General features: G+C 36.7%; 1 protein-coding gene across 2 annotated transcripts in view; it reads left to right on the top strand.

Annotated features, from left to right (window-relative positions):
- Window positions 1-26,677, top strand: part of RGS7 (regulator of G-protein signaling 7) — a 256,859-nt gene that overhangs the window by 112,328 nt on the left and 117,854 nt on the right. For both annotated transcript variants that reach the window (XM_009893635.1, XM_009893636.1), the window contains exon 2: window positions 2,115-2,211. In XM_009893635.1, the coding sequence (XP_009891937.1) occupies window positions 2,115-2,211 (97 nt within the window). The remainder of the gene's footprint in view (window positions 1-2,114; window positions 2,212-26,677) is intronic.

Raw genomic sequence — 26,677 nt, 5'->3', positions numbered from 1 at the left:
TGATTACTGACAGCTGTAGGAATGCTAGGCATTAAATGTTTGCACTCTTGTGTGTTCCTGAAAAAGAGGTAATTGCGTATCTCTACCTGTAATATTATGTCCCAGAATTTCATCCTACATTTGTAAGTAATCCTTATTATAATGCAAATAGACCTTTATCACGTTGACTTATATATGAATTGTCTTCTAAACTTTGTCTCAGTGTAACATACATTATTGTTCACTCTGCAGTTCTAGCAATATTCTTATAAACTTCCACTGCATGTATGGACTTTATCATCAAATTTACTTCTGTTCATTTCCATAGAAGACCATGCACCTATAGTTATAATTTTCTTTTTTTTTTAAAGCAAAGATATTCACTTGAATTTGAGCAACTTCTTATTCATTTAAGGGCTCAATAAGACAGTTTACCGACTGAATTTAGAAGGGTTTGAAACAAGCCTTTGTTTATTATAAGGATAGTAAATGTAGGGAGAGGTTCCTTTTCATAGACAACAGTTTGTCTGCTTGACGATTTCTTCAGAACGTTATTAATAGCCTTTTCTATTTAAATAATTAAATTCCATGTCAGATGAAAGTCATTACAATGAACATTGTTTCTTTTCTTCTGTTACATTTGTACATTCCTTAATTCTGAGCAATAGACTCAGTCTTCTGCATCTTGCTTACAATAGCTACTTCTTGTGTGTACTTTCTGTTTTGGACTATGCCACTGGATTTGTGTTCCTTGGGTTGTTAATTTATCATCCATGAGTACATGGAACATGTGAACCTCCAGACATTCTTTGTATAAATAGGTTTTTCATGAGTAGTCAAACTAATTGATTTTGTTTTCATTTTTTTGTACGGATTTTTGTTACTTTTTCCTGTGTACACCACTGGTTACCTCAGCTTCCTTTCCCTTTTCTGGCTCTATACAACTCCTCCATTGGGCCAGTTAATGCACAGCTGCAACTAATGCTTATTTGATTTTTGCTGATTTGGGTCGTCTGACTTGTATGGAAAAAAAGGTGTCTAACAGAATTTTGTCTGTTAGTCTATTTTCTCAACACAACCCAGCCACAAACTTTTAATGAATTCTTTGGGAACCTATGGGGGCAGGGGGGGTGAGAAGTGAGATAGAACATTTTGTTAATATTTGACTAATAAAATAATATAAAATGCTCTGTCACACAGAGTTTTTCATATGGAGTATGTAGGCTATTTAAGGAAAAAGGAAGGATAGTTATAATTCATTTTATCACAATATGATTGAATATCTTGAGAAGTTTGATACTCAAAGAAAGAAAGATGGAAGTTATCTAATGTCTAAACTTCAATTATGAAATATGCAAAAATGAAAACTGGCATTGTCAGCCAATGACTCTGCCTAAATATTCTTTGTGTTTTCCAGTAAAAGGGCTTGCTGTTCATACTTCATGTGAAAGCGAACCTTTGGGTTGGGCATAATTTATAAAATGCATGGGCCAAATTAGCCTAAAAAATTGCATTTGGAAAAATGAGCTAATGTAAAAATATAAAAATAATACAGCAAAGTGATTCTAAACATTTTTAGTCCCACTCCATTACCTACAAGAAATCTTATGTTTCTGGCTCTTCTGTCTCCAGGGATGCAAAATTGCATCACGTTGTATTTTTTTCCCTCATCTCAAAATAAAAGAAGGAATTTTTGCTTTGAACTTACAAGCTCTGTTGTTGTTTTAAACAGCCTTTTTAAGGGCTGTATCAGTCCTCTAGAAGGCTCTGTGAGTCTGTTCTGCTTTTGTATGTGGTACAAAACCAGTATACAATCAAAACCTGAAGTTCTATATCCAGCAATTATTTTTAAGTACTTCTTTTAACTACTTTATCTCTTTGTCCTGTGTTGGTATTTCTTTCTCAAGAGACTTTGAGCAGATACATATTTTACTGTTGTCCACGATTAAATTACTTGCAATTTTTTAGTCTGTTCAACAAAACTAAACATAAATGATAAGTTAAAAAAAAAATAGCAAGAGTGGACCTGTCATTCTGAGAGATTGATCTAGGATTTCTTGGAGAATTTATTTTAGGAAATAATTCTGGATTTCTTTATTCTTTCTTTCTTTTATTTTTTTTTTCTCTGTGTTCAGATGGAAGACGTCATAGCCCGCATGCAAGATGAGAAAAATGGGATTCCTATTCGTACAGTCAAAAGTTTTCTTTCCAAGATCCCCAGTGTCTTTTCCGGTAAGAGTCAAAGTGAATTTCATACTATTTAAAGTTTCCACTCTACCTTATGTAAGCAGATGCTCAAATGGAAGACACTTTTAACTTAGTGCTATGGGGAATTCACAGTCATCTGGTCTGGAAGAGACATTGACTATCCTTTGAATACTTTAAATATAGAAGTTTTTGGTGTTTCTGTAACATTGGAATGGGCTAACACTGAGATGTTTTTGTCCTGGAAATTAAGTGAAGGGAATACTTAATTTACTACAAAAAGTCAATCATGTGAAGATGGCAATATTTTTATTGCAGAGTTTCTGCATTTCAGATCTGGTTTTTAGCCTGTTTTCATGGCAAGTATGAGTTTACTGTACAGGCTAGTATGTGAAGATAAGAACTGCCATAGCAGCAGCACAAAAGGAAAATCATCACTGCACTCCGCAACTGATACTGAATTGTGGCTGTAGACATTCATTACAACATTTATGGTCTGCTTTTGTAGCTGGCTGCCGGTGCCCAAGAAGCTAAGACTGAGATGTCTGTGGTGATTTGCAAGACAGCTGTAAACTTTATAGCTAATCCAAGTCAGTATTGTCATAGGCACAAAAATCTGTCCAGTTATTAATTATCTAGTGTAATATATTTATTAATTTATTTACATACTTTTATATCAATTTATTCATTTATATATGTGGATATGTATCTTTTTGTGCTACCAATGAGTATGGAGTTCCTTTGAAATAGATGCCATTATTGAACCTATTTTTTCCATACTCTGATAACAGTTGCAATTTTTGTAATGGAAAAGATAATCCTACATAGAAAGTATTTATAGAAGTTTGTACTGTCCAGAACAGCAAGAAGAATCCTATACTTTAATTTTCAACCTTTGGAATGTTTTTGCTAATGAATAATTCTGGCACAAAGAAGGACAGAGTTTTAAGAGGGAACAAAATGTCTTTATGATTTTAGAAACTACTTGTACAAAAACTAGCTTCTGAAGAATGGACCTTTATTTCCCATAAATTTGTACAGCATGGTATCCTATTAAATGATCCATGTTAACTGTTATTCTCTGCCATACCTTGGGGCTATAGATTTCAAATTAGATAGACTCCCGTTATTTATATAGCAGGAGACATTATTTACCAAAACAGGTTTTTACTGGAATAGACATCATACTTTTTAAGGTTGTGTTAGAATAGCTATACATAGTAGTACATAGCAGTCACTGATACAACAACTTTTGCACTGAGGCATTAACTTTATTGGCTGTAGGGCAAAAGAAAAAGCATAGGAGAGTTCATTTTTTCCCCTTTGCAGGTTTTCTCCCTCAAATACCAGGGCAGTAGCTTTTGATACTCATGACTAAAAAAACCCACCAGAACAGCACAACTGTCATTCTGGAAGAGGGCAGGTTTAGATTAAACATTAGGAAGAAATTTTTCACTTTAAGGGTGGTGGGGCACTGGAACAGATTGCCCAGAGAGGTTGTTGAGGCCCCATCCCTGGAGGTGTTCAAGGCCAGGCTGGACGTGGCCTTGGGCAACCTGGTCTAGTGGGAGGTGTCCCTGCCTATGGCAGGGGGGTTGGAACTCGATGATCTTCAAGGTCCTTTCCAACCTAAACCATTCTATGATTCTATGATTCTAGTTCAGTTAATCTACTTTCTTGTCAGTTCTCTATTCTGGATGTAATCTGAACTCTGTAAACCTTCATGTTGAGAGTAGTGGGTTTCCTTTAATGTGCTAGGAGTTTGTGTATATGTAGCAGACCAATCTCAGCTTGAACTCAAAACTATTGATCTCTAGGAAACATAGGAGTATTGTTGTCTAAGGATTGTGATGAGAATCATGAAAATGTATATAATAAGAGCTTAGACTACTGTTATTACCTACAAAGGCATCCATATGAAAATGATCAAATCAAGAACAGATGCTCTCCAGTTAAAAAATACATATATGTGTCTATATACTCATATATATATATATATGACTGTGTGTCTATGCATAGAAGCATGTATTATAGCCAGCCATCTGTCCAAGATTATATCCTATAAAAACTGGAAGTTTGCAATTGCTTTTCTGTGGGGAGAAGCAAAATGGGTACGTCTACCACAGTTAAGTCATGTACCTGCAACCACATAGAAAAGAACTATAAGCATCCTTTAAACAACTTGTAAAAATTGAAGGATGTTCATAAATTGTCTGTGGGAATAGGGTCCTATTGGGTAGCATTTTAATTATGTTTTTATAAAAGCAAGAGAGGTATTTTTTATTTTTGTTTACTTTTATTTCATAATGTTGCTTCTAAAAACAGCAAGTGAAAAACTAGTTGAAAGAGCAGTTGGTGAACAACTTAGTATATTACAAAGCCTTTAACAGAAATGATGGGGCTTAATATGTATAGAAATAAACTATTACTGGAGAGGCAAAAATGCATCCTTGTTTAATTCCACATGGGAGTCAGCATAAAAGAATCAGTGGAAGTACAGCATTGGTAGCTGACTACTCTGACTTTTACTTGTGCTGCCTGCAGACCTGCAACCTGTTGTGCTCATCAGTGAACATCTGTGGTGTATTTTGGTATGTCGTGACAAGGAAGAATAAATATCAAACACCCCAGAATTATTCTGTACTGTAGCTTGTTGGGTCTGATGAGCTAATGGTTTCATTGCGCTCAAAGCTTGTTTTACACCAAGATCTTCATCACACTCTGTTGCAGAACACATATTTACAGTCTCCATGCCCAGCTTTTTTTATTTTTTAATTTGAGTCAAATAACTACATGTGGCTTTTACAGCATAATTCTATACTGAGTCATCCTGACACTAACTCTGCCTTCTGGGGCTGTTGTAGCAGTATACTGTATGCCTACTATGATTTCAGCCAAAAATGTTTTTTGTAAAAGACCCTAGTTTTTATGGAGTCTCGCTGAATTACCTCATGCAGCTAGTGCTCATGAGGGGAAGTACAATTAGGTCTTTGAACAGAGAGAATGTACAATGTGCTGTAGCAGATGGTCTTTGTAGCGATGGTTCACCTCAGGCTGAGTCACCCACAATCTTACTTGCATGTAGGCTCAGACTGGATGCAACAAATAAATGAATTTGCATGGATTGCTTTGCAGAAAACAGACTAATATACCTATGTATCGTAGTACAGATTTGCTAGATTATATTTTAGATCCTACACTGGTCACTGTTAATGGCAATTCTGCTGGAAATTGTTGTATTGCTTTAGTCTTGACTGCTTCAGAGTATAAGCAACACTATGGTGTACACCATCATTGTTTGAGTAATACCTTCCTGTCTTTGAGAATGGCATAATCTCTTTTTATTATGAACAATATACTCTGGTTATGCCCAATCACATTATAATCTTGAGTGTGACAATCACCCAGAGTTTGTGTTTTAAAAATTGTGTTGTTCTAAAAGTGTATTCTCTAGCAGAGCCTGAACGATCACTGAACTGAACTGATTATACACCAGGTGAACTGGAAGTTTCTTGAAGGAGGGATTGAGTCAATTTTCTCAGTAGCTTTAAGCGTAGTTACACATCTGGGCATCTAAAGCTTGGCTTGCGGATGACACTGAAGTAGTTTCCTATGTGGAAATTTGACTGTTTAATGCCAAAATTTCTGTTATCCCCAACTATGGATCTAAGTCACTTTGTATGATTGATGCTGATGACCACAGTCAATGCCACTCAGTTTTCAGAAGGCACGTATTTAAAAGAGTGGTTGATGGCTGACTAGACTGCAGTCATGCCCTGAATGCCTGCAGTGTAATCATAATAATGTTATTCATCAGATATATATTGTAGCTTTGATTTGAAACTTTAAAGGCTCCAAGGGGAAAAAAAAAAAAAACCACAAACAAAAAAAACAGGCAGAAGAGTTTGCTCTTTCTATGTGATTATGCATTTTGATGAACAAAGGAAGGGCTTGCCGTTGTTGTCTCCATGGTTTTAAAAAGTCTTGGAAGAGTGAAGAAGATAGTTTATATAGACATCTGGCCAGTCAACAATAATAATTGCATGAAGGTTGTCATGTGCATTCTTTACTAACACTGATTAGAACATTAGGAATAAAAAGAAGGCAGTTTGCCTGGAACGTGGTTCACCATTAGGCCTGGAAATGGATAAAAAAACTTGCTGGAAATGGTGAATGTAGAGAGTCTGACATATGAATCATAGGGATTAGAAGGAGCTCTAAAATATCATTTTTATTTTTACTAAGGAGAGACAGCAAATAAATGCCAAAGTTTTGCTGTTCACTTTCAAGCAGAAAGAAGCATTCAGAGTTTACAGATATAGCTCTGCAATAGTCGAGGGTTTGTTTTGGAGGCCTTTGTGGGGTGAGGGGGTGGGTTGGTCAGTATTAGTACTGAAAGCTTCATAAGCGAATCATAACATGGATATTTCATTAAGACAGATGTAGTGATGCAGTGGTGTCTTATGGTCATTACGGAATATCAGTGTGATGCTTTATAGGACTTCAAAGTGTATATTACTTGGATATACTTGGTGATTATTAAAATCTGTGAAGAACGTGCCAACGGTGTGGTGTGTAAGGGTGAATGAGGGATAGTGTTTAGCATTTTTATTGAAGGAGTGGGGAGAACTGTGAGAAATGTAAGTTCAATTAAAGAATACATGTAGAGACAGAATAAAAAGTATTCAAAGAAAGAATGTCCACACTAGTTGTTACTGGCTGTTTCTAATGTATGGCTCAATAATTTTGGAAAGTAGTTACAGCTTGAACTAAAAAAAACAGAAGGAGATCACTAGAAAGGCATTTTTTTAACATCTCCTTCTGAGTTAAAGAGAAAGTTAGAAGATTCATTTACCTTTCCCAGGAAAATATAATCCATGTGAAGTCTTTAATTTTGTCTCATTCTTAGATGTGAAGCCGATATTGGGCCTTTTCTATGTAGGCATTGCATTTTCCCATTCTTTAAAGAAAGATTATTGCCATCATATGCCAATTTTATTCATTGTTTTTCCTGATCTCAGAAAATGCTTATTTCTCTTCTACCTAGGAAATTTTTTAAATAATGAGATGTTGCGCTTTGATTAACAAATGTATTCACATAATCATTAATTACCAGTCTTTATTTAAGTACTAGTAGTAGTAAACTTGGTAAAAATTTTTTTTTGAGTAGCCTGGTCAGGAGTAGTGAGAGACCCCAGAGGAAAGCAGTGCCATAGTAGCTCATCTCACCCACAAATCACAGGTGGGTGAGCCCAAGGAATGAGTCACAGGAGCTACTTGAAACAACAGTATTGCTTGTTATATAGAGGCAGGCAGCAAAAAATAAAGAGCGGTACAATGGGAATTGGATGACTCAGGGGACTGCTAACAAGAAAGAGAGCGTTTCATCTGTCATTAGTTTTGATCTTCCCCAGCTGAGTAATGAGTTGTTAGCATCTGATGACTTTTCAGTGCTGCATGTGAAATGAGTTGACAGGTTTATCCACTTCAGTACTGGAGATGACCTACCTGAAATGCAAGATAAAAGAGAAAGCTGTACTATTTAGATTGACAGAAAAAAACACAGAAGCATAACACCTCAATCATCTGGTACCTTTGAGGCAAAGTAATGCAAGGATTTTGAAATTTCCATTTTGGATACCTTTTCCAGAATAAGTTAACTATGTGGGAGAAGCTACGATTCCTATTTCCCAAGCCTCTAATTTTATGGACCCTTTTTTTTTCCCCCTTCGGTGTCTCCAGTGCTGGGTTGATGACAGGTTCCTACTTTCTTGTTCTCTCCATTTCTTCATCCCCCTTTTCTTGCATTCTTCTACAGGTATAATTTAATAGTAGAATCATTGCCAGTTTCTTTATGCTAAATCAACCTCTTGTTTGCAAAGTGAGCCTTCGTTGTTAAAATTGCAAGCTTGCTGCCTTGATGGGGTTCCAGTCTTAGTGAAATGCTTTGATGAAAAGATCTCTGTCAGTACATGAAGAACAGAAACTGTCTCCTTCCCTCTCCTGTGCCTGTTCAAGAAGGGCAAATATGAGCAGGGACTTGCCATCTCTAGAGTTTCACTTTTCAAAGCAGAACTTTTGAGAATAAAAAGTTAATAATCCTCTATCCCCAAATGAATAGTTGGTTTGAAGTTAAAGCACCAATCTCTCTTGTGTGTCGTTTCCCTTCATCACTTTGTCAGAGTGACTGATTTGCATTCAAATGTTCATGGTCTTTTGGGAGTGGATATTTTTAAGGAGAAGGCTGGTTCTCTTATTCATTGATGTCATGTTCATGATTTTTAGAGTCATGAGTAGAAGAGAGTGACTAAGTGGCACCATAAGATTGGACATATAGTCATTTAAAAGTAGTGAGATAATTAACTGATTGAATGGTGCTTTGTATGCTTTACCATTTCAGAAAATGAAAGTGGATATTTGAGTGCTGTCTGCATACCTTCACCTCCTGTTGCTGTTTGCTTGCCTGTCTTGGCTGCATCACTGGGATTGTAACTATGGGCAGAGAAGGGTGCTCTCAAGCTGCTTAAAACTTGACAGAACTTTTATATTTTATGGCAAATCAGCTTAGTGACAGTGTTGCAGTTGTGAAGCTGAGAATGGCCATGTGACAAGCTGTGGTGGGCTGGGATCAAATAAGAGCTGAATGCTCTTATTCACTTGAAAAGTGAATGAAAGAAATGAAGGACCGTTTCCAATAACTTTAATGCTTCAAGATGATTATGCTCTACATTTTCATTTTAAGGCACGTGTTAATATCAGACCTTTAAAAAATCACTGTCAGAATTAAAAGCTTTTCAAAATGTGAAAGTATTTTCATTGGTTATTTTAAACAGAATAACAAATTCTCATTTAAAAGTTATTGCTTCCTCCTAACCAAACAACAACAAAAAATTGTATTCATATGTTTGCCTTTCAATTCAGTGGTGATTGCCATTGGGAGCATTAGTAAAAAAAAGAAAATACAATGAAGAAAGTCTGCGGTAATTTCGCAAAATTGTTCTAGGAAACTGAAATATACTGAAAACCCATTGAAAAGTCTTTTAAAGTAATCTGTGTGCAAAACAGTCATCATAAATGTCAGTTCCCTTAAAATGAGTAGATATGAAAAGCTTATTTTCACAGACATTTGCAAAAGAAATAGGTCCAGAAGTAATGCATTGATGGGCAAAAGATCCTAATAATTGTTTTCTTGTTGTGAGATGAGAGATTGCTCGGAACATTCAACTTATTTGTTGTTCGTCCACATGAAGTGCACAGTTTGAATTAGATGATCCCCAGTTTCCCGAATGCTGTGTAAGGCCGTATAGCTCAGCATGTTTCCAGAGAAATAGCTCTGGGGCTTGTTGATCATAGATACAAATTTGTTCCTAACTTTTCCTACTATGTTGTTTTGTCATGAAAATCCTTCCCTCCCTTTCCTACACCTTCTTCTTTCTAGCCTTCTCGCTTGTAAGATGGTGCCAGGGTTTTTACTGGAACGGGGTTGCACCTTTAAAGTGTTAATACTTTTAAAAGGAGTAAAGGAAAACCTGCTGCCTTTGCTATGGCCAAAAATGTACCTAGTTCGCCACCCTTGACACCTGGTCTCTGGACATATGACATGTCAAGTCATGTAACAACTCATGTACATGTCAAGTGACATGTAACATTCATAGAAAATGTGGGGTGAAAAGCGAGCCCTAAGTTAGCCTCTCATCAACCAGAAATTAGCAGGAATCATGCAGTCTATAACAGCTTCACTTCAGGTAGTTTGCCATTTTTTTCTGTTTTTTTCTGGCATAACACCTGTTAATAATTGTGTTTTGTGATGCTGTTTTTATATCAGCAACAATGAGTAATACTTGCAGAAAACAGAGAAAAAAAAACCCTCCAATACACACACACAAACATAGATAGCGTCCATATTTATGCCATATATATATTTGCTCATGGAGGCAGTGCATGATATATCAGTTTAAAAACCCCAAACTTGTAAGCTCATACAAACAGCATCTGTAGGAGTGATTAATAACATAGGTTCACTGAAATCTGTTATGTGCATAATCAAAGCCTTGTAGGAAGACAAGACTAGAATATGGCTAAGGAGGAGCGACTGTACAAAAATATATTCAGGGATCCTATGAAAATGGTTTTTCTTCCTGGCTGTGTCTTGGAAGTCTCTTAGAAAGAAGTACTATTGATGTTGCATAGCAATGATTAGAACCAGTGAAATAAAGATCGGTGAGAATTTTGCCGGCACCTGTATTTTAAGTAATTGTTTTCATTTGGAAGCGGAGCAAAGTACACTACTTGACTCCATCAGTTTGTGAAGTAATTCTATGACAACAAAGCTGTTTGTTTAAATCACATTGGATTTTTTTCACAGAGCAATTTGAGGTACACGGAAGAGAAGTGTTTTCTGACAAGAAAGAGTTGCTACTGTGTTTGCTGTCACTAGTTTCTGAGACAGGAGGGAAATTTGCTGCTCATGTTAAGAATGAGGAGAGGAAGTGTATAACTGAAGACAAATGAAGTCCTAGCATGAAGTCCTTGTTGAGTGTTAGTAGTGGTCTTACCACAATGTGAAATCTGTTTCATGATATGCTTGATAAATAGCCTCTGGAAACTATCCCAGAAATGAACATCCACTTAAAAAGAAAAGAAACCCAATCTGGTTCCTCTAGGTCAGAACACTTGAGTCCAAAAAGTATCCGTTGTCCTGCCAAAAATCAAAACTTTGAAATAGTACCTAGGATTTGTAAGTGTGATTTTGTATGAGCTTCATGTAATCCTAAAGCTGGGAATATATGTTAGTAGGTTTGGGTCTTTACTGTATGGTCAACTAGAATGGAACAGAATAACTACAGAGAATATCTGTGTACAAGGCTGTAGTTAGGCAGGTACTGTAGTTGTTTTATAAATAGAGACAATAGATATTAATACAATTACATTGGGGAGTACGTGTTGAAAAATATCAAACTTTTTAGTTTATGTGTCATTGTACGCTGTTGTTTGGTGGCATGTTTTTGTTTGACTGGTGACCATTTATTATATGAGTATAGGAAGCAATGCAGACATGATAAGTACTGCTGGTACAGACAGAAATGATATATTATTTAGAGGTATTCTGCTAGGTGTAATACAGTGTAAACATATACATTTGCTTTTGTTTTTAAGATGATACAAATGCTTCTGGGATAGTAGTCCTCTAGTCCTCTTAAATGACATCTAACATTGACTCATTTTGTGACTTTTCAAGCAACGTAATTTCTTTCTGCTTCACTTTTACCATTTTAGTACATGAAATTGTATCTTACTGTCTTTAAATCCACTGTTTTAAAGTGATTTGAAATATTTGAATGAACTGCATGCAAAGAGAAAGTGGTGCTTTATTTGCAGATTTCAATCTGCTATTTTTAAAGCCAGAGACATATACTTGGCTAGCAGTTAAAATAATTAAACTAAGTAAAATCATTCCCTGGAATATATGCCCCTTAAGTAATAAATCAAGTCAGCAGGGTTTACAAGATGACTTGTGATTTAGCTCCTAATTCTCTTGGTTCCAGGTGAGGAAAGAGATTGTCATTGCAGTCATGCACTTAAGACTTCTAAAAAAGTTTAGCTACAATAAACAGGTTTTCCAGAAAGCCCACTGCTTTGACACTGGAAGAGTCCTGAAGAATTTCTAATAATATTCCTGCCAGCTGTGTTCCTGACAAAAATAAGATACATTAAATTAGAAAGTCACCGACATATGAAGTAAGCATAGTTCCATGCAGCTTACTGTGACTGGCAATCTATCACTATGCAAATAAATGGACCGTAGATACTAATTTAGTTTCACAAATTATCAAAATAATTTTAAATGGAATAGTAGGATCAAGAACAATATGTCAACAGGAAATAAGAGCACTCAAATGTGTGATGAGTGTTACTTACACCGCCGCACTCATTTGGCAGAGCCTAGTATAGGATGCTACTGAGCCTCACAATAAAGGTCAGAAATTGAGTTTACTGTTTAAAAATCTGCTTTCTAGTCTTTGCAGTTGGAGAGTGAGCCTTGATGTTACAAAACAAGCATGTAATCAGGCAGGACTTACTATGTTTTCTGTGATCCCAGCCCCACAGACCCAGCAGTCCCCAAGGTCAGAGGATGTTGGCAGGTTTGAAAGCACAAAGCGTTCCTGCCGTGCACCTTGCCATTTTGTTTCCCACACAGCATCCATCTCTTTTTTTCCAAAGGGATGAAAGATCTCAGTGGGGATGCTCTTGCTTTACTTGTTTGCCCCGTTAGGGAAGATCACTGGAGTACATGCTGCTTCCCTGTGCAGCACAGAGCAGGGGTGTAGACCACAGTTGGAAATAGTCAGAGATGTTGCAAGAGTTGCCGGGAAGTCAGAAGGTGCAGGATGTTGAGTTTGATGTCTGAGGAACAAAGCAGAAACCCAGGACTCTTCAGGAATCCAGATAGATGGCACAAAGAAATTACAAAGTCCTCCCTTATTGGTGGGAAGGAGGACATAGACATTGCCAAGACTTGGGTAGTGGAGTCAAACTACTTGGAGAGCATTGAGAATATTACAGAAAAAAAAAAAAAAAAAGGAAAAGGAAATTAGTATTAACCTCTCCTCCCCACACACATATTTTGTGGGATAATATTTTTTATTATAAGGCCTGGTAGTACTTGAGTGTAGGACCGGGCAAGTGGGACTGATGGGTATTTGATGAGTGTTTTACTGTTAGAATAAAGTAATGTCTATGAGGACTGTGAGTTGTTGCTAAGAATTTGGTTCTATTTTATCATATGGAAAACACCAGACATGGGGTATTTGCAGCAGACAATTCAACCACCTCAGCCCTTCCTGAAATATTTATGTTTTGAAGGATTTTGAAAAAGTGGTTTGAAAATAAAAAACATTTTCTTAAAATAGTATATATATTTTTTTTTACAGACTTACAGAAGGGTCTGTAACCGTTTATACTACAATAACTGTATATGTAGCTTTGGCATTCAAACACCAGCAAGGTACGTGCATTTCAGGTATTTCAATATACCTGTTTGGAACTCAGTTTAGCTATCCATGCCTGCAAATATTCCTTTTATGCATTAAAGTGTCAAAAATTGCATGGGAGTTCACCATTTAAAACTGCTGCACAGCTTTCTAACTTGGGTTCTGAATATGTAACAGGCTTGTGGAAAATACCAAGAAGGTGGCTGACAATTAGGTTGTATTTTTCTTTCTCTTCAGAGCCAAATACCAAATTAGTATGTCCACGTGGGGGTCTCATGGATCTCAGCACCCCATGTGCTTGTCTGATGCCAGAATTTTTGCCCTTTAAGCTTTTATAATCAACTGTGAGATAGCTAAAATTTGGAAATACCTTCTAGATCTATAGACCTCTGTAGACTCTTTACCTTTTTGTCAAGACTATCTTCTTGTAAGTTTTGGACTTACTTATTATGGAAGGAAAGGCTTGCAGATCTTAAACAAAATAAGTATGTAGTTAAATGCCCAATTGTTGCCTGAACTACTTTATTTCTAGAACAGTGAATACTTCATGAATAGAGAAAAAGCACTGGGCCAAACCTGCCCGTTACTGGTTTGTTTACATAAATTCCACCTTCTGCTTTTCGTCCACCCCTCTCCTGATTTTTATAATTGCTTTCATCAGTAATCATTTCAAGTTGAATCCTCTTTGCTGCCATACTCTTCAGAGAAAAAAAAAAAAAAGCTATCTTTGTTCTCTTCATTTGTTTTCTGAGCAGTAGTATTTTTGTGTTCCTACTTTCTGAATTCTAGAAGTGGGTGTTTTTAAACAATTTTATCAAGTCCTTTCATACTTATAAAGGCATCTATTGAATAGAACAAATGAGAATTCTGTCTTAACGAAAGCTGGAGGTGGAGTGACTCATCTCTTGTTTTTGTGCCTGGGGTCAAATACAGTTTTACAGAAATACTTAGGCCTTGCAGGTTACCTTCATCTTTTCAGACTGTTGATATATCATCTAAAAAATGTATCACGAGTTCTAAAATGACAAGCCACAAAGATATAGTTGCAATGGTCAGCATTTGCAGATGGTCGCCAGCTGCTCTGCTTGTGCTGTGGGTTGGTTGCTCTGGACTGGAAGTAGATAGAAAATATGGTTGTGTTACAAAGAACATCATGTTGTTCAAGCAGGATTTAGGATGCTAATCTTGATTTTGTGTCATGCTTACATGGAAGCTTCTGGCAGGCATGATATCCCCAAACTCTGGACCGTTTAAAGGCCAGTAATTGAGTCTATTGTGGAAAACTCGTCATAGTAGCAATTCACTCTCCTAGGACAGTTGCTGAAAGTAAATAGGAGAATGCAGCTTGTCTCACTTTTTTTCTCTAGGTCTTAAAAATACATTTCTTCATGTTTAAAAAGGAAAAAAAAAACCCACAAACAAAACCACAACAAAACAGGTGGGATGTCCATCTCTCTCTGTTTTAGTCATAGCTCTTTTCTCATTTGGGCAGCCGTGAAAGGGACAGGGAACACAGCTTCAGCAAGCAGTGGTACGCTGTTGAACTACTGAGCAGATACCGTTCAGCAGTGGTTGTCCCAAGCTGTGTCAGGCCAGCAGGAGGGTAATTTATGCCCGAGTTGGGTGGTCTAATGTATTGTTTTTAATTTCACGTGACGTAGCTGAGATTTAGGACACTGCTTATAAATTACCTCTGCAATGAGTTAAAGGAGTTCTGTAAATTAGTCTCAATTAGCAATACACTCCTCCTTTTATTCTGGGATGATGAGCCATGTTTAATCCAAACAGTCACCTAATTGGTTTTGAATTTAGTCTGATATAACTACACTTTTTTTGATGATGTTTAAGCCTGTTATTTCGAATCATTAACGATGGCATGTAAATAAAAGTAAAATTTTATAAAAAGGATCTGAAGAAATTTATGCAGATAGCTATATTGAAATAGAATTGTATATTAGGCAGAAGAAAACATTATAGGGCAGTTGATGAACTATGAAACGTGCTATTGTAGCAGGCTAGAGGTATACCATTTTCAGAGAAATACTAAAACTGAGTATAAAGAGAGCATCAAATACCTTTTGAAAATGTATTTTAGTAGAGCTAACTGAAGTTGATAGAGTAACAAATTTAAGCTGGCATGCTAACTGGAAAGTCCCAACTGAGAAACAGAGGAGCACCTACATTTTAGGAAGGGGAAAGGGACTTGTGAGCTCTCAGTTGGGAAGATGGAGCACAGAATTAAAGCTTTTTAGTGAGAGAAGGAAAAGCATTACCATGCACTACTAGTTGCTTCAAATGAAATGCTTCAAACTGCCTGAAGATATTCACTTTTTGATCAAAGGCATTGCATGTTTTTGGAAACAGTATCTGTTTGGATTATTTTGGAGCAGTAATTATTCATTTAGGGATCAGAAAATAGGAAAAGCCTTCCTCAAAGAACATAAATTATTTAATGCGGATTGAGTGATGACTTGTTGTGGAAAAAGCAGAATTTTGTAGGGATAAGGTGTCTTAACTTCTCAGTGATGTGAGTTTTGAAGGGCTTCGATGTTCTACATTAGGCTATTTGAATTATGGCTGTCCAGGGCAAGGTGCGTGTCTAGACATTGCCTTCAGTCTCTGTGGTAATCTTACTAGATTGTAAGAATGACCTATCTCCTTCAATTCCTTTGGAAAAGAATCTAACACATGCATACTGTTATCCATTTACACTGGGACTTCTGTTTTAAAATCGAATATTCTAATTAATTTCAGCTGAAAACAAAAGTTGCTGCTTGATAGCTGAAAAGTTTGAAAATGGAAATTTCCTTTCAATTTTATTTTTTTAAAGCAGAACAGAAAGCAAAATAAATATTGAAGTGAGAGAGTGAAATAGCAATTTAGTCCTATATATAATACATCTATTTTAAATCAAATCATACTTGTTCTTCTGAGAAGTGGTCCCCAGTTTAAGGGTTTGTGTCAAATATTCTTGGATCCTTTGTTATAAACAATGAGATAAAATCTAGAATTCAGTGTTTGTGGAATGTTCCTCTGTCACACCTCTACAGCCTGGCTATTCGGTCCACACCATCAAACTTAGACATCAATATTTGCTGAGTCTATATGTTCAGTTCATTACTAGTCAAGCCAAGATGGGAACTGTCTGTACTATGTGTATTCAAAAATGGACTCCTGACGTGCAGATAGATGGAGTAAGAGTTGTAGAAGGCTAGGGATTAGAGGAGTAAATAAAATTTCATTTCATGAATGATAATTTTTGATCTTCTGTACAAGACACCAGGTACAGATACAGATAATGATTTGTTTTAAAAATTGAAATGTCATTACGGTTTAGCAAGTGAATCACTGTATTTCGGTGCTGTTTTTTATAATGAGCTACCCAAACAGGACATTTAATTTACAAAAAAATAACAAACAGAAACAAAAAGGGAGACTGCACAGATCACAAGTGAGAGCTCTTAAGTTTTGCTTTAGCTACAGCAAGCGTTTAAAGAGTCAGAATATGTGGCAAAAAGAAAAGTTGAATATATTAGGTGTAATATTTGCAGTAGATGTCCTCAGTCAGCTGAAACTCTTCTCAAATCAACATATCTGTCAAATAAAAAGCCCTGTGTCTCAGATCTAATAAAGATTTGGGTAAGTATTGGAAACCTTGTTGGAACTATCTTTTCTATTATTTTGGAAAGGAAAAAGTTGTTCTTGCTGACGTAATTTAAAAAATAAAATATTCTTTTCGTCTATGTTTAGTATTGACTGGGAAAGAAAGCAGCAGAAACAGAGAAATCCTAAATAAAAAATTCTGCCTTAAATCAAAAGTGCTTTTTTTTCCACTGGGCATTACTATTTCCAAGACTCAATTTTTCTCTTGTGACATGAATGCTGCAATTATAGTACTAATAGCAGGAATAGATTCATTTGAAAGATTTGTATACACAAAAAAAAAACACTTAAATAACTTTTAGAGGAAGAAAAACTTTAGCAAAATCCATACAGATTTAACTAGATCTGTCTTTACTCAGTATCTAACTAACTCAGTGCACTAAATACATACCTCAGCACTGATATATGAAGTATGCATCTCAGCAGGTATTAAAAACAAATCCAGTTTTTATGATTATGGGTGAACAGCCTGAAACTATTAATTGACTACAAATGAGATGGCACCCAGCAAGGTCAGAGATTACCAAGAAAAAAGCCACCCACTGCTGTCATCAGGTCAGGCCCTGTGCTTGAGGAGATGGGAGTCCTGTGCCTTCTCCTGCTTCTGCCAGGAGCTGGGGGCCCACAAGCGGGTACTTCAGTGGACCTGCCACCTGCTGAAGTGCAGAGCTTAGGATCCCCAAACTACTCTCACCCAGCGCTTCACTGTGTGCCCTCATATCAAAGACAGACTCCGCCTGTGGCTGTGTGAGAGGCTTTGCTAATTGTGTCTGGAATCTGACAAACTGTGGGTGCACCCACTAGGGTCTGGGGTTTTGCCTTGGGTTTCCAAAGGTGTTTCCTCTTTTTCTGCACGGTTCTTTTCTACGGTTTCCAGTTGAGGGTGTTTGTTAACGGTGTCAAGCCTAACATCAAAGGGCACAAATTGTCCTTTAATGACCATACGTAACTGCAAAATAAGCCTTTTTTTTTTGCAAACCAGCCTTTTTTGTATAATACAGCAGACTGAGCGTATTTAGCACTTTGATAAATGGAAAGGACATGGTAGGAATTAAAGTACAAGGAAAGAGTGATCAGCATTATATACACATATTATATACATGCTATATTTTTCCCAGGATCTTTGTATCTGGCAGATACTTAGACAGAAAGCCTGAAGTTAAGCTCTTTTTGTTGCTCAAGTATTCAGTCTATATTCCCCTTCACCTGCTTAAGTAACAACACAAAAAGAAAAACCTGGCAAAACAGTGCAACCACACTAACTTTTGCACGAAGTAGAATCAAAACTTTATGGATTAGGACAGTATTTGAGATCAGCATATTTAAAAATTAGTATAGCAAATGAGGGCTAGTGGGTGCAAACTAGTCAGTTCTGTTTCATCAACACGGGCTCTGTTTTGAATCAAAATAAGTCAAACATTACTACTCAAAATGCTAACTTAAGAATACAAACCCAGAAATGTACATTTTAAAAAGAGTGCTATAATTAAGCAGTGAGACGCAAGAAAACATGTGTTAGTGTGAGATAATATATAGCTCAAGGGCATTGTTACCTAGGAAGCATACTATCTTGCCATACCAAAACCTTTGGAGAGTCTTATTGTGGTTAATAAAATGACAACCTGCATAGAGAAAAGAATAAAGAATTAGCTACATGAGGCAGCTACGAGCAGTCCTTAGCTGAAGCAGTTAAGACAGTACCTATTAACAACAAAGTCCTAAATTTATGAGAAGAAAATGAGTTACAGGAGAGCAGAACTTTAAATGAATACAATATAACATGAATATATATTCATTTACAACACGTGTAAACTCTAGAACAGTAGGTAAACAATATTTAAGAAAAAATGTCTTTTAAGTTGCCCTAGCAGATAATGGCAGTCAGCAAAAACGATATCATATATATAGGTTGTAATGACAAATATCATTACTTCATGCTTTGTAGCGCCAATGGGCAAATTTACTTACAAACGCTTTCAAGCTACTATTTGAAAGGAAGGCAGCCTACCAAGAGTCTTAAAATCTCTTTCCTTTAAGGAAGACGTAGGATAAAATATAATGGATTAAAACCAAATAGGATTCTAAGATTAATAAAAAATGCACCAAACTCCAAAAACATTTATCTTATGTACAGCGACCAATGCAAATGATATGAAGAGTTTTCATATGAAATAAAATCAAGAACAAGCCTGATATGCTTAGAAGCACTGCCTGAGTTCAGCGTGTTAAACAATGGCCTTTATCTGTACATTTCCTGTATCTTGCATGGCTTTTATAAATAAATAGTCTGAGGCTGGTTTATTATTAAAGAAGTACTTGCAATAGCTAGTTCAGCACTCTAAAAATCAGTAAGTTATTAAGACTAAATTTTGCCCATTTGAAGTGACATGAGAATTTCCCTGTCATTCTTTAATTACATTTATGTAATATTTTGAATATTGTACTCCTCTTGTGAATGCACACCACCACCACCACCCCCCCCAAAAAAAAAAAATAAAAAGAAAAAAGAAAGAAGAAGAAAAAGAAAAGCACCTTCAATCTAAGGCATATTAGGATAACCTAGGGATTATAAGTGGGAAGTAAGTCTCCTGGATTCTCATCACTGACGTGGCCATTGTCGCTTTGTGGCAGCAGGCTATCTGCTTGTCCTCTCTGGTCACCACTCCCATAGCTGTAAAGTGAACCATGTCTTCATCAGGGTAGTACTAGGGGAGTTAATGTTGCTAAAATTCTTTCACTTACTGTTGTGCAAATTGTAAATCAAATTATTTTCTCTAATTCTTTGCTGGGTAGTTTTAAAGTTTTTTATCTTTAGGAGATACACTCACTTTAAATGGTGCGTCTCCTGGGACAAACTGAGTATCATTGCCTGTTTCCCTGGTTGAAAGGCTTTTTTGATCAGTGATCGTTCTGATAAACCATACCCCTTGTGCCAAATACAGGTAACCAGGCTTGGAGCAGGTGACTGCATCAGTCAAAACCAAGACGACAGCAGGTCCTTCAAGTAGCACATACTTCAATAGCCTGTTGTCCTACTTGTTTGTACACACCCACTTTTTTTTTCTTTTTGCCTTGTTTTCAGTCACCTAACCAGCATCTAAATCATGCCAAGTCCCACTCTGTCCAATGCCCCGGGGACCCGTTCCCCTCTCAGCTTCCCTGCGCTCAGGGAGGAGGGAGTACAGCTACTAGATAATTCTCCTGGTTTTTATGTGCATGACTTCAGTTACAAGCATTCATCTAGGTTTCCTTGTGAAGGCACCTTGTGAAGGTACCTCAATCAAAGGAGGTCTTTTTGATGAAGAGAGGGGATATTAGCACATTTCTAATGCCTCTGGTAAAGAAGCATGTTTTGTGTCAATGTAGCATAAATGCTTCTTCTTTATAGATAGTGGGAGTTGCGATGTCCGTTTTAGAGAATGGCTGCTTCAGTTCGCATAGCACAGGAAGCTGCTTGACAGATGTTCAGGACATCTTCCTGAACAATATGAAGAGTTGGAGCCTTGATTTTGTATATCCATTTCACCTGTCAGGGTAGCAAAGGTTGCCCAGAGAAGTTGTGGAGGCCCCATCCCTGGAGGTGTTCAAGGCCAGGCTTGATGGAGCTTTGAGCAACCTGGTCTAGTGGGAGGTATTCCTGCCTATGGCAGGGGGGTTGGAACTCAATGGTCTTCAAGGTCCCTTTCCAACCTAAACCATTCTATGACTCTATGACAAAAATGTACAGTACTGTAAAGTGAAGTTCTTTTTATCTTTGAAGTAAGATAGTTATGGTTTCAGTACAATTTTGCATGCGTACTGATCTTAGAAAGAACAAAGATAAAGACTTCAAGTTTCTTAAGCAACTTTGAATTGCAGTTTGTTTGCTCTAAATCTCAGCATTTGTTGTAGTTGAGAAGAATTTGAGACATATTTAAGCATTTTGGTCAACCACTTCCTGAAACTGTGTTGATTCAAAACATTTGAAACCTTTTTAGTGACCATAGTCAAGTTACTTTGGATTTTCCCATTGCAGCTAAGACAGAGAATGTTTTTATAATACTCCCTTTGATTTCACAGTCAATAAATAGAAATTAATTTTAAGCATAGCACCAGAATGAAAAGTATACCTGAAATTAAAGCTTAAAATTACATGAGTCAAAACTGCCAAAATACTAAGTTCGATCTTACTCTCACTTTCAAAGGGAACATCTTTTAGAAATTAAATTTGAGAGAGTTCCCAAATCCCATCTCTGGGATTCATCCCCACTGTATATAACTCACTGTCTGGAAACCAATGTAGTAGTTACAGGAATTGTAATTTTACAAATACATTTTCCAAATGGTATTTGCTATATAAAATTGCAAAAAAGTGTTAGCTTTTCAAGGCTCATCCATTTTCTTTACTGCATGGTAGGAGGAGAGATGATTCATCATCAACAGAGAGGCATGCTATGAGCTAAGCAGAGCTAACAGTGCTATAGTTGTGGTGTTTATATTGCACGATAAGAATATCTATGAATTTAATTTAGATTAAAATGAAAGTAGCATGTTATTAAAGATATACAGCGGAATAAAAATTTTGACTCATTCTGATAGAGTTAATCATTGACAAGGTAACACCTTTAAGAGAAAAAGGCAGATGAGCTTGCCCTTTATTCTCTCTTTGTTTCGTCTCTTGTGTTTAACACTGTCAATTGACTTTCCCTAAGTACTCAACGTAGCAGATCCTATGGCACTATCCTCTGGTTTTGTCGAAGAGTTGAGACCATCATAGCATAATGAAGCACATCCATCCTAGTTCTGTTCAAATCTTCTATATCTGCTTAATTTAGAAGAATTATCCATTAAGAGCCCTTCTGACGCTTTACGTGGCAAATCAGTCTTCTGCTGGGAAATGATTTCACAGCCGTACTGTTTCATGAGAATTTCTTTGACGTTGTCATTATCTGGAAGTACTGAAATACTGCATTGTGGTTTTATTATTTTATTATTATACTTCTGTTAGAAGCTGTCTTATGAGTCAGAAAGATGAAGATGAAAGTTTCTGTTTGTTTTATACTAAAAAAAGGCTTTGCCCCTGTTGAATTAAACATTTTGATAGCATTAAAGAAAAATATTTTGGAATTTTTCAGTTTGTGCAAAAGTTTGATGTTTGGTGTTGGGGTTCCACTTCACAACAAAATGAAGTTTGTGAGCCTCAGAATTTGCTGCAGGGTAGAAATTCTGGTGTCTCACGAGTTCTAATGTGATTTGTGAAGCAGCCATTTGAAGATGCCCTTTTGGCTGGGGAAGCTCAGAGAATGACAGAGAAATCAGGAGCTATATTGAGCAACCATGGAATATAATCAACACAGAGAATTTTCATTATCCAGTTAAACTGTCACATCAGAAATGCTGTTTTTAGAGTCCTTAGCAGAGGGACTCGCTGTTACAATGTGTTTGAATAGCACTTAGTATAAGATGCTTCCATACTAAAATTATTGAATAATCTCCACAACACCAAACTGTGGAATAACTTCTGCCTCTGCCAGATCTTCTCCATCCCTGATACTCTTGGCTTGGTGATCATCATCTTTAAGATTAGAGTACAGCAAGTTTAGGCAGCACTAAAGGGTTACATGTATGTATTTCTTTTTATGTAGCAAGAGTTACTAGTGTGTGCTTCATCTTAAGAACCTGTACTCAGAGCTGTAATTTTCCTCTATTTTCTCGGCGCACATGTGCTCTTGTTTGAAAAAGAAGTTGTCTATCTTTGTTAGCTCACTTGCTAAAAAGAAGAAAACACTAACTTGCAAGTAAGGCAAGTAAGGCAAGCTAAGTGGTGATTTTAAACAAGCAATAAGGAAAAATTACTCAAATTTAAAGCTGTGTTGACAATGGCTGAATCTTGCTGCTTTCTTTCCTTCAGTGACAGTTTTCTAGAAGTGTAGCTTGGGAGGGGAGCCTCATTACTATTATTAAGAAATATGGAAATCAACATTTCAAATTTGAATCTATATATCTTTTTAAATATACTCACTTAAATTAATAAATAATCCCTTGGTATTAAAAAAAAATAAATCAGCAATGGCAGTTTGGCAGCAGTAAATGCAGCAACACGGCTGGTATGAGGAAACAAAGGAGGTTATGTGTAAGCAGGAGCCTGTATTCCTGTCCATTTGACATTGTTTTTTGAAAACAGTGCTACGGCAGGCATTTACTTGTCTATTGGTATTTGGCAGAAGCTCATTTCTATGCAGAATCAAATAGAATTAGCATAACAGAAAGGAGGACTAAAACATCCTAGTGTATACTTGGTTTCTGAGTATAGACCTGCCTCATGCAAAGTGAAGCAGAAATTGGAAGGGGATAATCTGCTTAAGTCTCCCCTCCTAGGTGACCTATATCCATCCTCTTTTGCATTAAGAAAAACTCTTACCAGTTGTATTACTACTACTGCCTTTCCTCTGTATTTTGGAGAGGAGAGTACCTCCATTCGCAGGCTATCAAGCCGTGGGAAGTGATCTGCCTTCTGCCATCATCAGCCTATTTGCTAGTCCAGGCACCCTTTGCTGCTCTCAATTAGTTTCTTATCTGCCAATAGGTTACCAGGAGAATTGTATTAATTGTTATTGCCAGATTGAACAGGGTATAATTATTTCATGGAAAAATACTTTAAATTTGGGGGTTTTGTTGTCTTTTATTTCCTGTTGCAGTAGAGGACTGCCAGCTTTATTTTTTAATCTGTTGGTTAGTTCTTTTTGGCCATTTTCAGGATGTAAGAAGATTCAGCAAGAACATGTTTTTCCCGCATCTCCACTTGCCCCCTCCCTCCCAAGCATGGGACCGTATTGCATTTAGACAGCACAACTCCATAGCTTACTGGCAAAATTTTTGTTCTCTCCAGGGCCTCAACACAGGACTTGTTTCTGATTTCACCTTCCACTAGTAAACAGCAGTCCTGGTACTGGATACCTATTTGCGTTATATTTCTTTACTGATCCTGTCTTTATTTTCCCAACGGAGGGTATACCATCTGTTCCTGAGTCTGCAATTGATGGTTAAGAAAGAAATGGTGGCCATCAACAATTTTACATAAAATACATACAGGTCTTAAAATATTACATGGAGAGGCCAAAATACAAATAAATTGTTGTGTACAAAGGCTGGGAAGAAGAGGGGCAGGTTTGGATAGGTACGTGAATGGTTGTGTATACATGTTCCCTTACCAAGGGTTTTTTTACATCTTGCTACTATTTATTCTTACTCTGACAATGTAAACAGCAAAGATGCAACAGGTGCTAAAAGTAGTATTCACTTTACTGCATACTCCTAGGCAACAGTATGAACTTAATTTTTCTCTGCATCTTGTGAAAAAGGAAAAAAAAATGAGCTACAGCCTTATCCTCACAAAGAGCTTTTGTACTCATGAGTCTAAGTTATAAAGGACCCATCCTGTGTTCACAGTAAGACACCATCCGTTCTCAGCTGTTTCATCCAAATGAAATAAAACATTGAAATGTACAGTAAAATAACATGAAGAATGGAATTGAGATTCCAGGACACGTAGTATTATTTATTACACTAATAGCTACAGGTCGATCTTTTCGAAATGCTTCCCTGTTCTCTAGCCTCCTAAATCCACAGCACAGTATGGGGAACCATTATCTTTACTGTAGAGATAAATACAAGCCCTGTGACCTACCAAAGGTCGGATCATGGGCTAGTGGTCCAGCATTGTTCAGAATAATGTCTTTTTTGTTATTCTTCTGCCTGATAATGGATGGCTGAAAATTACTCCCTCCTGTTTTCTCACGTAAACTTCCAAATACTTCCCATGAGCCAGTGGATTAGTGTATCAAACGGCAGCTCTGGACATAATGAATGTGAGGGCAGGAATGGGAGAAGACAGGAGCTTTTTGCAGAGGTCATTACTTTGTCCAGGCTCCAAGAAACATTCCTAAAATGGAGAAATTAGTGATGGCTCTATGGTCATTGCCAGAAGTGGATACTGATGGAAAGCAAAATACTTTGCTTCTAGGACACATTTGGTTAATACAGTACCAAGTTACTTGTAAAAACAGAAAGGCTGCTTTTGAATTCCTATAAAAATATCATGGACAAAAAGCCAATACTAGCTACAGGGCTGCAATTAATATCTCACAAATGCTCATGTGAAAGTCCCTGGGGAGAGAAAGAAGCAAAGCAGTGAACGTGGTAAACTAAAATGTGGAGGGATTTATGTTCTTTAAGTGTTGCTTCTCAGTTTGCTAAGTTCATTGTGATTGGTGGGAGAGTAATTTACATGATGGCTGGCATATGTACTCACATATATGAGCATATACTGTACTTCAATTTTATGTAGAAATACAGTACTTATTATGGGCGGCATGATTAAGTTTATTTGAAACCCAAGAGCTGTTGATTGCATATTAAAATGGTAGTTCGTGTCTACCTAAATTTTTGATAAATCTCCATTAATGGATAAATCATGTTAGAGAATTTCAATTGTCAGCACAACCTACATTTCAATGAATCTTTGGAAATTATCCTCAAGAGCTAATAGATTTTGCCTTTATTGTGGTGCATATGGCTTGAGGTGCATATGTAAAGAAATAGTGAGAAGAACCATGAGATTTTTATTTCTTTGAGAACAGACTCAGTCATATCTGCTTCAGACAGTCATGCCGCACACTTATTGACATTTAGAATAAATTAATTCATAATCTCTGAATAGCGATGAAAGACTGCAAATGAAAAATATGCTGAATTTGGTGGAAATATCAAGTTGGAGCAAAGATCAGTTTTATTTCTAACACAGTTCGTTCCATGGTGTATGATGTAAATGATTTTTATTATGCCAAGCAATTGAGCATAATAAAGTCTTGAAACAATCCCATATTTTGGTAAAAGCTGAATGGGATTAGATTTTCAGTCAGACTAAAGCTCCAAAGTATAGGTACTTACAATGTGAATAACTTCATTTCTTTTCCTTTTTGAAAATGTAGCCCTGCAGCAGATCTTTGAAGTGTAAACTCTGAGACATAGCAGTATTAAAATAATCATGGATCTGGAGGAAATAGCACAAAAACATCCAGCACAGCTTAATCAAAAATAGAAATTCATTTGAACTTTCTGTGGTCTATTGAATATTAAAACATTTCATATTTCAAATAGGAAAAAAGAAGCCTTGAGCAAAGTTCTGATCATAGTCAATGACGTTTCTGGTGTAACACTTGAATGTTAGGATTAAGGATGAAAGTTTCTACACAGCTTCAGCAAACTTTCTTGTATCTGATATTTTGTATTTATTGCTATTAGCTGAAAAATAGCTGGTCTTTGCTGGAGGCTGTGGAACAGTGGGACCTATGTGTTAAAAAAAAATAAAAGCAGTAAAAACCCCAGATGACTACTTTGGCCAAACAAAGTGGTTTTATTCTGCAATTTCGTGGCATTTTGTCATGAAATTTGTGGTTCGGTGATTCCTGTTATAGCCTGTGCCCCCACACTGGGTGGTATCTCTGAAGATAAGTATTTTGTGCAATTGCCATGTTGTAGAATCTCTTTTATTGAGACGAGGTTTGCCATTGGAGATGTTTCTGTAGCTGTGAGAGTGGCTGGCTAATGAGCAAATTCTAGGCGAACTTTTGAGTTCTTTATATCCAATCCTGCAACTTCTATCAGGAGTTTCTGCAGAGTATTATGTTATGCTGTTGTACTTGACATCACTAAATCTTTCTGGAGGGTGTATTTTAGTCAAAGTAACTAAATTAAATAGGTTGGGTTATTCAGGAAATCTGTGATGATCAAAAGGGATTTTTGGACATCAGTTTTCAGAGTCTTAAGCGTAGAGAACAGTAAGAGCATGAGTCACTGAA

Source organism: Charadrius vociferus, unplaced genomic scaffold (genome assembly GCF_000708025.1).
Source record: "Charadrius vociferus isolate BGI_N301 unplaced genomic scaffold, ASM70802v2 scaffold309, whole genome shotgun sequence".
Taxonomy (NCBI): domain Eukaryota; kingdom Metazoa; phylum Chordata; class Aves; order Charadriiformes; family Charadriidae; genus Charadrius; species Charadrius vociferus.
This window is presented reverse-complemented; position numbering and strand designations above follow the sequence as displayed.